A 12,735-nucleotide genomic window follows, 5' to 3' on the forward strand; every position below is an offset into this window, starting at 1 on the left:
GCCAATATGTGTCGACATTAGCATCAGTATCCCTGCTCCATTTGCATCTCAAAGTAATGCCTTGCTCTAAGGCTGGTTAATAGTTGATGAAGACTGATCTAACTGGCAAACGCAAGCCTTCTTCCTCATGAAAAATAAAACGTTTAAGATACCAGGAAAGCAAACAGTCTGGTTTCCAGGATCGTGGCAAACAGATGTAGAATATTATTATCTCATTACCTGCGATAAGATTACAGTGATTATACAAAATGGGTAACAGGAAGGCATTAAATCTAGTGTGAAAATATTTTTTGGTTTTGGGGTTTTTTTTTTCCTGAAATGCAAATGATTTTTTCGATAACAGTTTAAAAACCGTACAAAAATATTCTAAACGACACACCAGTGTGAATGCTGGCTGTACATGATGTTCACACAGATTAAATCACAGACTGCACATCATTTGGTCAGGCACAATCTCTGCTCATCATTTTAAAGTTATGTGAAACCTTTGCAAACCTAAGGTCCAGGGGCCAGGATCGGCCCAACAGACACCCCAATACGCCCCATTTGTCATCTTTGGAAAATGGGAAGGGATGCATGAATTTTGGACTTTCAACAGTGTTAAATAAACTTTACAGTTAGTCCTCCACCACAACCATTCAAATGAGAACAGAGTAAAGTAATAGTTAAAAAAATTAAATGAAAGAAAAGCTCCTATTTTTTCACTATTTGTTATAGAAATGTTTTTTAATGTTTTTTATAATGTATCCACAGTAAAATACATAAATAAATGAATTAAAAAATTGGATTGAAAATAATGAAATACATCTCTGCAACTTTTCCCCTGATTTATTTCTTTCCATTTAATGAGTTGTGCTGACTGATGTCTTTCAGTAACTACAGCAGAATTTCTCTACCATCTTTTTCTTAAATATTGAGATTCTCACTTAAGATCAAAGTGGGTTGTGTGTGGCCCACGATGTAAAATGAGTCTGGCATCCCTGCTTTAGAGTAAAGACTGATACGCACGGAGAGAGTTGTGAAAAAACGAGAGAAAATTTTGAGTTGTTCAGATGCAAACTTGTCGTTGAAATCAACATCGAGCGATGATGATCTGGTGCTCATGTTTCTAAGCAAGAAAAGGAAGAATCGGGGATTCTGGTTTCATCCAATTCTAACGAGAAAGCAGCAGCAGGGAGAATTTCATGGTTTGATCCTTAAGTTGAAGCTGTATCACGACAGCTTTCGTACGTATTTCAGGATGTCAGTGGGGCAGTTTGAGCTCCTGTAGGAGAGATGTAAAATTCGAGCTTGTTCCAAAAAACACAAATGCCACAAATTTGTCCATCTAAAGTACGCGGTACGCCCTTCAGATGATTCCTGATTAATACAGCTAATCAGAGGCCAGTGTCATTAGAGTCCTGCATGCAGCAATCAAAATAAAACTTTATCAAGTCTGTAGCTCTGCATTATTTTTTGACTCATTTGTAGGATTTTGCACTCAGTTGGGAGGTTTTTATAACTGGAGTGGGTCAATTTGTGGATATCTTATTTATGTCATTCATTCTCTTCCAATCAAATAATAATAATAACTAAGCAGCAGCATGATTTACTGCTCAGGATCTTTTTGCCAACAGGGTGAGCTGCTGTTTAACCTACCATACCCCTGCAATGTACTGAAAATAACATCGACTTTATTATGATAGCCACCGTCTGCTGCTGAGGCAGTCGTGGATTCAGAAGCTGCTTCTAAAGCCGCTGAAAAGGGGAAGCAGAGTTAGATATTAACCTGCCGTGACATTTACATCATGAACTAAGCACACATACCAAAGACCGCATTATCTGTTGTCTCCGTGTTTGCATGTGGCAGCTGTGAGCACATGCAGGGATTCATTCATTTTTGTGTATGTGCAGTATTTGTGTGTGTGCTTAAAAGTAAAACGGAAATTAACACAAACACACACAAAAAAAACGACTTCCTTTTCTTCATGCTTTGATTCTTCTAGTCTGCCTGACTGCTTTGGCCTTCAAACTTTCATGTACACTGTGCCTTAATGCACTTCTCTAATTGTATTTCTATTAATCTACTTAATGCAGCATAATGCTAAACACTCTGATCTTACAGTAACTCAGAGTTACTAATCCTTATAATCAGAATTAATGTTTATTTAGCTTCTGTAATGACCCAGTTTTCTCCAGGAAGACACATTTTCCTACAGCAAAACACAGCTGCCAACAAATATTGTAAACATGTATGATATAATTGAATGTTTAAAAAAAAAAATTTGATTTTGTGGGGAAAAAAAACAAAAAGCACAAGCTGGCTGTGTCCCAGCGGCACAAAGCTGGATTTCACAAGAAAAGTTGTTAGGCTCCAGGTTATCCGCTTGTAATACCACATGTACTGTGTGGCAAAGTCAGCACAGGCTGGTGCAGCTCGTGCAGCTTCACACTTAAGATACGCTGCTGTTTGTGCAAACCGAGCAAAAGATACGTAACAAAAGACAGAGAAAGAGAAAGAAATGAATGATTTAGCCTAGTGTGATTAGGAAACATAACTGAAAACTATCAATTAAATTCAATTTTATTTATATGGTGCCAATTCACAGTTGCCTCAAGGATCTTTATATTTTAGGTAACGACTAGGGCTGGGCGATATGGCCTAAAATTCATATCGCGATATAATTTTAAGCATGTACGATAACGATATATATCACGATATATTCTTTTCTTCTGTATAACGTATTTTCCAAACTATAAGGCACACTTAAAATCCTTTAATTTTCTCAAAAATCGAGAGTGTGCCTTATGTATGAATTCTGGTTGTGCTTACTGACCTTGAACCGATTTTGGCGTGTAGAAATCTGTTAAAAAATGTTTTAGTACAACTTTGGTAAGCCTGCTGATGGACTGCTTGATGGATTGTCAGAGCATTACGGCTGCCGTAGTGAGGAGTAATCTGGGTCCAAAACTCCGTCCCCTTCAGGTCCCAAAGTCAAACGAACACTGAGAGTTAAAAACAGTCTAAATTCTTTCATCTTTAATTAAATCATCAGCGTTGCTGCTTTATCGGGTGTAACAATTAAGTTTAACATCCATGCAAACATGAAAACAGAATTTATTAAATTTAACGGAGTTAGAAGTTAACAGGAAGTTAGCTCGCTAGTTTACACCTAAACATTTCATACCATGTTCTGACAGAGATTTTTGAAACTAATTAAAACGTACAGCTCTGCTACCACTTCCAACATAAGTGAAGACAGAAACACTAAACAGCAGTGGCGTTTGCAGGGTTACCGAAGTTGGACTACCTGGTATATAATGTTGTGCTACGTGATTGCTAGCGACACAGCTATGTTAGCATAACATTAGCACAGTGAAGCTGGAGGATGAACGGCAACTTTTTTTCCACTCGATAAAAGTTAACGTGAGGGATTCTGGTGGTCAGGGACAAATGCAACCGCATAGCAGGATGCTATACACGGGCCAAACTTCAGTCAGGAGAACATAATTTACTGATGATAATGCTTGTAGCCACTGTGATACTTTCTACCAAAACAGGCGCAGCTTGATGATATCATCAACATGCGATATCGCGATATAGTCAAAATCTCTATCGTTGGCCAAATCTATATCGTTTCTATCGTATATCGTTTATATCGCCCACCCCTAGTAACGACCATACAAGAAAGTAAAACCCATCTATCAGATAAGCCCCTGTGAGCAAGCACTTGGCAACGGTGGGGAAGAAGAACTCCCTTTTAACAGGAAGAACCTTTCGGCAGAACCGGGCCCAGGGAGGGGCGGCCACATTCCATGACAGGTTGGTGCATCTGATCAATCGCATTGCTGTGATGTTATATTTATGCGATGTGGTTAAAACCCACCCTAGTTTATTCTGAAAAAAATAATAAAAAAGTGTCCGGGGTTAAGGAGTAATTGTGTTTCCAGGTAGCAAAACTGTGGCATCACAACAATGTGACCGGTCACTTGGAATGTTGATCCTGGACTTACATCAAATATGATGGCCGAGGAACAAAACCAACACAGGAATGTCCAATCATCCCGGCAGACTGGAGGGTGCCGAGGAAGAGAATAGAGAAAGTAGCATAAAGGGAGACGGGACAAAACTACAAGAAAGTTTTATGAAAAGTGGTATCGTGGGGGCGTGGGGCGTGGAGAAGTGGTCAGCGCTTCATGCCTGAGTATAGCAGCATAACTAAGAGATGATTCAGGGTCACCTCATCCAGCAGTAATTATAAGTTTAAGAAAAAAAGTAAAGTTTTAAGCCTAATTTGAAATCAGAGATCGTGTTTGTGTTCTGAACCCAAAGTGGTGCTGGAAACTGAAGGGTGTGCTACATGAATGATTGAATGATTAAGAAAGAAAGTGCTCTACTGGGATAATCTGGTACCAAGAGGTTTTTAACATGTGACGGAGTCTGATTATACAAGTCTTTGTATGTAGAGGGAAGGATTTTATATTCAATTCTTGATTTAACATGGAGCCAAAGAAGAGAAGCTAATATCGTAGAATCAGCTACCAGCTGAAGGCAAACAGTGTTAGGGCTTAACACTTACCAAGTTTCTTTGCTTTGTTACTCTTCTTTAGTATTACCAAGTCTATCAGTCTATTTTTGTGCTTAGTGGGAAGTCGTGCAGTTGTACATTGTGCAACCTGAGCCTGCAGGAGTTCAATTTGGGCCTTGAATAATTCAGTAACAGTGTGCGGTGTCTGATTTGGCCGTACCCGTCCAGGTCTTTAAATGTATATTTGAGATTTTTTTGCCAATTTTGACAACCCTAAAGCTGAATAATGCAACACCATCGAACAAAAGTCCTGAAATAATCAGTGATTGCAGCATGTCCAGGATCAACATTTGGTCTCCAAGAGCATATTGTGAACACAAACAAAAATACACAGATAAATCTAAATAGGATGTGTAGCACTGAGACAGAAAACGCTGAATAATCCCATCATGATTCGGCAGCCTCACCCAGCAGAACCAATCAGCCGTCTGTTTGTTTTGTTTAGCGTTGAAGGTTATGAGAAGCTTCTGCCAGTACGCGTGTGTATGCGCACGCACGTCCGAGTTTGATTTAAAGTGAATGTGCAGCAGAAATAAAGCCTGAAACCCCAGCGGGGATTTATAGACACAATTACTATGCTTTATCTGAAAGGAGCTGATCAGATATTGAGTAAAGTGGCGGAGATGAGAGAGATGCTCGGGGTCAGCAGTTGTCACCATGGCAAAATGGGGGATGTAGAAAAGCAGAGAGGAGAGAAAGTGGCAGGGAAAAAAGGAAGCGAAAGGGAAGGAATAATGAGAATGGGAAAAAAAAGAAAGAAAAGAGGCCACACAGCAACACTACAACATATTCACAGCATCTGCAAGTTTCAGAAAACCTCATTTTAAGGCTTTTTATGTATTTTTTTTTTAATAGAGTGATTTTTCAATTTAAAAAAGAAATGAAAGGAAAGGCTGGTGTTTGCTGGAACATATAAGATAAAGGCTCTGAGACTATAAATGGGTGGTAATGGAAAAGAAAAAACACAGACCTACCTGTGAAATGAAAAGAAAATGCTAAGGCACCTCTTTAGCTGATTAATTCTTTACTTAAAAACACTAGCTGCCAGTCTCATTCCTCAGGAGAGCTTTCCATATGAACTGAATGTAGTAATAAATCAACAAAAATAACTAAGTAATAATATCTCTTTAAAACAAACTAAAGAGTCGCTCCCATGCTTTCCTGTCAAGCTTATAAAACACTGGGCAGAATCTCTGATATTTAGCTTCAGCCCTACAGGGGGAATGAAATTCACACACTACCCAGCTAACAATTCCCGTGAAGTGAAAACACATCATTTATGACACATCGGGGTGAGTCACTTCATAAAGGTCAACACGCAGACGAAAACCAAGTCAAAACACATCATTTCCAGCGCTTCATCCTTTACAACCGTGTTTACAGCCTTTGGAAAGTCTTCTGAAGCTACGCAAGCGGAGCGGAACGGCCCTACATTTACACAGGTTAAGCGAGATTTTCCTCAGTGTTTTCAGGCTATTATTATCAATAATGCAGTGCTTACCCATCTGTCTGAACTCTTGGTTGACTAGCTGTAGCCAGGCAACATCCAGGTCATCCAGGTCATAGCAGCTGTAGAGCTGGGTGGGAGGAGGCCGAGTATCACCTTCCCTCTCCTGCCCGTTGTTGGACAGACCACCTGTCGACAGCGACCTGCAACCAAAAAGAAGATGCATGCAGAGAGTTTTATTTGTGCGGCCTGGAAGCAATAATAACTCTAGTATCCAAGAATATCCACTGAAGCAAATCTCACATGTTGTGTCGATGTCACTGGTTGTCACACAGAATCAGATAACTGCCAAAATTCAAATTTGGTTTGTTATCCATGCACTATCCTCTACTCTCTTTTAGTGTTACACTGTATCCGGTGACTCTGAAGTCCTTGTGAAAGCTGCATGCACAGATCTGTGAATTTTTTTAAAAACTCCACGTGCTCTGTGAGGAAAGTGGACTCCTTATACCAACATGAACTACGAGGAAGTCCTTACAGACAGGTCCTGACCTCATTGTCCACAAATACTGAATCACAGTATGACGGATTTAAAAAAAAAAAAAAAAAGACCCAATGACAAATCAAGCAGTTGTGGCCAGCAGTGACACAACGCTCCTCCAGGCACTGTCTAGTCTCTGGAGCCTGGGGACCAAATGTCTGTCTGTCAACAACAGCAGGAAATGGGGTCAGGAACTCTGCTGAACCCACTGGGAACCAATAAAGACTAATAAACACACGCAGGCCCACATAAAGCATTGGGACGCTGCAAGAACTAACAAACACACGAAAAGGCACAAAATAAATCGCATACGCGCCATCACGAAGGCAGTGACCACACCCGAATAATAGGCAAAAAAAAACAAGACAGCATTTACAGTAGATCACACACACGCACACCACAATTTCTCCAAAACATCTCTGTGTTTAGCATAGTAACAAACACGCACCCTTTTATTCACTCGCTTGCCACTGAAGTCGAGACCTTTGCGTGAAAAGGTGAAGTGCGTCACGATCACAGCAACAAACAACAAACAACCTTTAGCTCTCGGTATTGCTCCCGGCCTTCAACGGCTCATTATCGCACCGCTTACTTATTACCAGCCTCCTCCATTACTACTGTCACATCAAACAGCGCTGAGATCATCTTCCTCATCTTCGTCATTATCATTATCCTCCTCATTATCACCGCCACCACTGGTGCCGTCATGATCACAAAACAGCTGCCACAATTTAAATCCGCTGTCTTCACCAGAATCACGTTTCACGGGAGTTGCCAGCTCAGTTAAACGTGAAAATAACACAAACCAACGATGTAAAAGCAAAAAAGCTTTTAAGATAAATGTTATGAACAGACCAGAATAAGTTTTTAATCTGGTGTATACAGTCATCTCATCCAATGAGCTCTCTGCAATAAAAGGCTCGACTCAACTGGTTGTTTTCTGGTTGTATTATTATATAGAAGCAAGGTTGCTGAGCAATTATGTCATTTTCCAGTTAAGTCGGCATCCTGCAGCAACTATGTCACTATTTGTGGAGGAATTTCTGGATTAGTGTTCAAAACTGTGATGTTCTGACTAGACCCTGAACGTAAGCAGTTTATGTGCATTTCTGTTACATTTCTATAGCTGTGTATGTAGACAGTAACAGATTAGCAATTTTTGACACTTATCTGAGTTATCACTATCTTATTGCCGTTTTATCACCGTCTCGATCGTCTTTTATCACCAAAGCTCCTTAGAAGACTCCAACTGACTGCAGGATGGGGAGCGCCGTCCTGGTCCCCATCTTCAAGGCAACTATTTCAAAAGCAACAAGACTGCAATAATTTTGCTGTTTTCCCTAGTCTCAATATATACTGTCTACACAACATTTACCCCAACTTTCTTGTAACACAGGTCTAATCTGTTTTTGAGTCATCAAAGTTAAAGTAGCCCAAAACACAGCACAGTCATTGTTAACTTGTGTGTACTCTGACTCTACAGTATTTCAAAACCAGGATTTTAGCAGTACAGAGAAGCAGCATTGAAACAGCTGCTGGTTAACATGTTGTCTTTAATTTCTGTTTGCCATGTTTAGATCATTATTTTGTTGCTCTTGTTAATGTGACAACAGAACAGCAGAACGAGATCCATCGTTATTTGGAATTTGGCTTTAATAAAACACAGTGTACGAGAACTAAACAAAGGAGACGCAAACGCAAGAAAAATGTGACACAACACTATATGTATGCTAATTGGCACATGCCAATTATAAGCAGTGTTAAACAAGTTACTTGAAAAAGTAATTAGTCACTAATTACTGATTACTTCTCCAAGAAAGTAATCCCATTACTTTACTGATTAATTATTTTCAAAAGTAATTCGTTACTTTATTACTTTATTTATTCATTTATTATCCTTTCAGCCCAATTCAACTTTTTCTGCATAATCCATCATATAAAAATGAATCAAATGAAAAAGACTCATTTTAAAACTTGTTTTATTAGTTTTAATCTTTTAACTTTATGCATGTTGCATCAAGCAAAGAAAGAAGTTTTCTTCCCACGCAGAGTGTACAGCAGACACTAATGTTTTTGTCACTTTTTACAGAATCAAACTCAAAGTAATGTCAGTACTTACAAGCTTTGAACGCTACATGGTTGCACGCTGTCCCACACTCCATATTATCCATTGTTGATCTACACGGACGTCACACGCTCGTATGTCATTGTCGTCATTGTCATGAAACACTCTCACAAACAAAATCACGGTTTAGTAATGCTGTAACGCTGCGTGCTTACTGGAAAGTAACAGTAATCGAATTACTTTTTTGCAATAGTATCCCTTACCTTACCTGTTTCTTGAAAAACGTAATGGAATTACAGTAACACGTTACTGCCCATCTCTAATCATAAGTTACATACTTTCCACTGAAAGTCAGTAACATTCTTGCAACTATGGCTCACTGATCTCCCTCCATCATCCAAGTATCAGTTAGAAAGCAAAGCTGAATTCGAATATATTTATATACGAAGACAAAACAGCAGGAAATCAGACCCTGTTTTGGCCTGCTTTCAGGCTGATATCTGACACTGGACAAACAGGCCTGGCCAGTTAAGTGGCAAAGGGGAGAAAAGAGATGCACAAACACACACAGAGGGAGAATAGGTTCCATAATGGGGACTCTGGGCTGGCTGTTTCCGTTATGTAACTTTAAAAGCAACAAGTGTCTTATTACAATGGAGGCTGGTGTTGTTTCATTATTAAAGGATAAGGCTGGTGTCATTCTATAGACACTTGGCTTTAACAGCAAATGCTGTAAGAAAAGGCCCAGAACCAAAATTGTGTTAGTTCACTACTCCTTACTCCTCCCCGTTTCCCACTGGATCCTACTGAAAACATAAATCCTTTAAAATGATTCCTACATATAGCACATGGGTAATTTTTATTTTAAGCAGGAGAAAATCCTTCCTTTGATGGGAAGTATTTCCCTGCAGATGGCACAGGCGATTCCGGTTAATAGGATGAACAGTACTAAGAAAAATCTTCGGTATAATCCAGCAAAAACTGAATACCCAGTCCATAATGTAATAACCCATCAGCGGTGTAATATGCTGAGATGTTATCAGCCGAGTGCTATTGGATTTTATGATACTCTTCATGTTGTTTATTTTAATATGGACTTTATTACATTTTGTTTTATGACTGGAATGGTGTTTGTTTGACTTCTAGCGAAACATGAAAATGAAAAAAGAACAAAAACAGAGATGAAAATTCAACATTTTCACACCAGTTATATCCGTAAAATAGCTGAAAACTTAGATGTCAATCGCCCGGCTGGTACCAACATCAATCTGTGAAAATAGATTGATTTTTTGCATTAATCAGTCCAGAAAGAGCTAGAACAAACATACAAGAGACATACTGATTCATCTTGTAAAGTAGTTAGCATTTTAGGAACTATTTCCCAATTCATTTTACTCTCTTAGCGATATACTCTGGCTTAGATGTAAGTTAAATGAGATGGAAAAAACAACACGAAGGGAAAAGATTACCTCACAATAACATCAAGTCATTCCACGTGATGCTTATCAGGAGCAAATGTGTTCCTCCTTTGATAAGTATCGTGTATCCTACAATCACATGGACATCATTCATCCACACTCACTCGGTTACACAACATAGGTAAACAAAAGTAGGTGCACAACGTCTCCCTTTGTCCGGGTTTTATCAAATCGGGGGAGGTGGAGATAAAATGCAGAGTCATCCGTCAATACTGAAGACAATTATAGTTTCCAGGAAAGCTGTAAATAGATTTTCTGCCCTTTTATGGTATTAAGTGCAAACTGGAGAAATTATTTTTTTAAATATTAGATTTATTTCAAAGTCACAAAGGCTGGCTCATCACATTTCAACAACAGTACTTCCTTTTGTAAAGCTTTGTTAACATGAAGTGAGGCGAGCATTTCTCATGTGTAAAAAGTGTGTCGCTATTCAGGTTGATTTCTGCACTAAAATACACCCACCATTCCCTTAATGGCATAGATTCAACAAGGATTTGGAGATTTTGGTCCGTGTTGACATGAAAGCATCACACAGTCTCTGCAGATTTTTTATCTGTGCGTCCATGAAGTGAATCTCCCATTCCACCACATCCCAAAGTCACTCAATTGTATTGGGATCTGTTGACTGTGCAGATCATTTGACTACAGTGAAGTCAATGTCATGGTTGAAGAAACCAGAATGCTTGAGACTACCTGAGCTTTGCGACATATCCTGTTGAAATCAGCCATAATACACTGATCATAACGGGATGCTCAATACCAGGCTGTTGTGTCCTCAACCACTGATAAAAGGCAGGATGGAGCCACGCTTTCATTGTGCTTACGCCAAATTCTGACCCTCCCTACCGTGACCTTAGACCCGTCAAGTCAGGAAGTGTTTTTCCAATTTTCTACTGTTCAGATTTTTGTGAGCCTGTGTGAACTGGAGCCTGAGTTTACTGTGTGGTCTTCTGCTGCTATAGTCTCCTTCAAGGTTCATTGTGCTGTTCTTTATACAGCAGAGATGCTCTCCTTCATACCGTCATTGTAGTGAGTGGTTCTTTGAGTTACTGTTGCTGTCCTATCAGCTTGAAGCAGTCTGGCCTTTCTCCTCTGCCCTTAACAGGACATTTTCACAGAGAGAACCGCTGCTCACTCGATATTTTCTCTTTTAATGACCATTCTCTGTAAACCCAAGAAATGGTTGTGTGGGAGAATCCCAGTAGATCAGCAATTTCTGAAATACTGAAACCAGACAATTTGGCACCAAACACCATGCAAGTCAGTTAAATCGCCTTTCTTCCTCATTCTTATGTTCGGATCGAACTTCAGCAGGTCACCTTGCCCATGTCTACATGCCTAAATGCATTGAGTTGCTGTTGCATGACTGAATGATTTAATATTTGTGCTTAAAATCAGCTGTAGGTGCATCTAAAGTGATCGGAGAGTCTATTTTCCACTTTTGGCGCTGTTTTTCTTTGGATGTCTATTTTTGTGACAAAAGTACTTTACTTATTTATGTTCTTCCCCATTAGAAAGAATTAAAGAAGCATACACATCTGACCTGAGAACTATTAGGAAAATTTTAGAAAGATAAAAGAAGACAATCAGTAAATACATTTTAAGCCAAAGCCAATAAAATCTTTATTGTATAAGATGCAGTTGTTTTAATTTCTTAACCCTTTTTCTTCTGTTTTTCTTTGGAAACACTTCTGTTTGCGTTTGAGAAGCTCTACTGAGAAAAGCAACGGAGAGAGAGAATTTAAACCTTTCCTCCTCGGAGTCATAACAACACAACACATGACTTGGCTTTGATCTTAATCGTGTGTGCAATGAAATATTCAGAAGGAACTCCACGCGTTGGGGGCTCTGAATCCTAAAACAATGCAAATCAAACACCCTCCACCTCCCCTTAAATCCCTCGCTTCAGCTTGAAGCCCCTGAGCGGGACTGCCGTTCCTCTGCTACACGGGATGTGCCTCTGGGGAGCCGAGGAGTGGGAACTGTAAAAGTATATTTTGTGGCGTAACACCGCTGAATAGGATGTTATGCGAGCTTGGACAGCGAGGACGGGAGTTTTATATGATTGGTTGTGCAAAAGTGAAAAGAAAAAGTGAACTGGGTCAAATTACTGATGTGAACGATTCTTACGCTTTTGCCTCAGTGAAATATACCAAGATTTTGGCAGCCTTACTGGAAAAAATCATGTTATGTCTATGCTAGATTTCATTTCACTTTCTCATGCTAAAAGTTTGGCAGGTCACTTGAATTGTGTCTAAAGGGAGAATAATGCGTCTTCCTGGTGGCCTTTTAATCTTTATCATACACATGGAAATAGCAGGTAGCTTAGGGGAATCAGTAAGTGTTACAACACAGCGAGCGAAACTGTCATGCAACAGGTGCAGAAAGAGCTGTACAGTTTCGCTGATACACTGGGTTAGAAAAAGTCAGCCTAGCCTCCCATGTTTCTCACCGCTGTGTAAATCTCACTTTCCTCCTTTTCACGAAATGCCAATAATAATCTCTTCTCAAGGAGGGATGAAGTGGATGGTGTTTACATAAAATATTTCCAGTGTGAGTAAAGTGACAGTGGCTGGGCTTAATTCTCTGTCTGACTCTCTGCCCACACAGGACATGTCTAGTTTAAACAGACCTCA

At 39.6% G+C, this 12,735-nt stretch overlaps 1 protein-coding gene across 2 annotated transcripts in view; it reads right to left on the reverse strand.

Moving 5' to 3' along the window:
• The window catches only part of jade2 (jade family PHD finger 2), a 221,614-nt gene that overhangs the window by 104,692 nt on the left and 104,187 nt on the right, over positions 1–12,735 (reverse strand). For both annotated transcript variants that reach the window (XM_063485581.1, XM_063485580.1), the window contains exon 5: positions 6,070–6,218. In XM_063485581.1, the coding sequence (XP_063341651.1) occupies positions 6,070–6,218 (149 nt within the window). The remainder of the gene's footprint in view (positions 1–6,069; positions 6,219–12,735) is intronic.

This window comes from Pelmatolapia mariae, linkage group LG10_11 (genome assembly GCF_036321145.2).
Source record: "Pelmatolapia mariae isolate MD_Pm_ZW linkage group LG10_11, Pm_UMD_F_2, whole genome shotgun sequence".
NCBI lineage: Eukaryota > Metazoa > Chordata > Actinopteri > Cichliformes > Cichlidae > Pelmatolapia > Pelmatolapia mariae.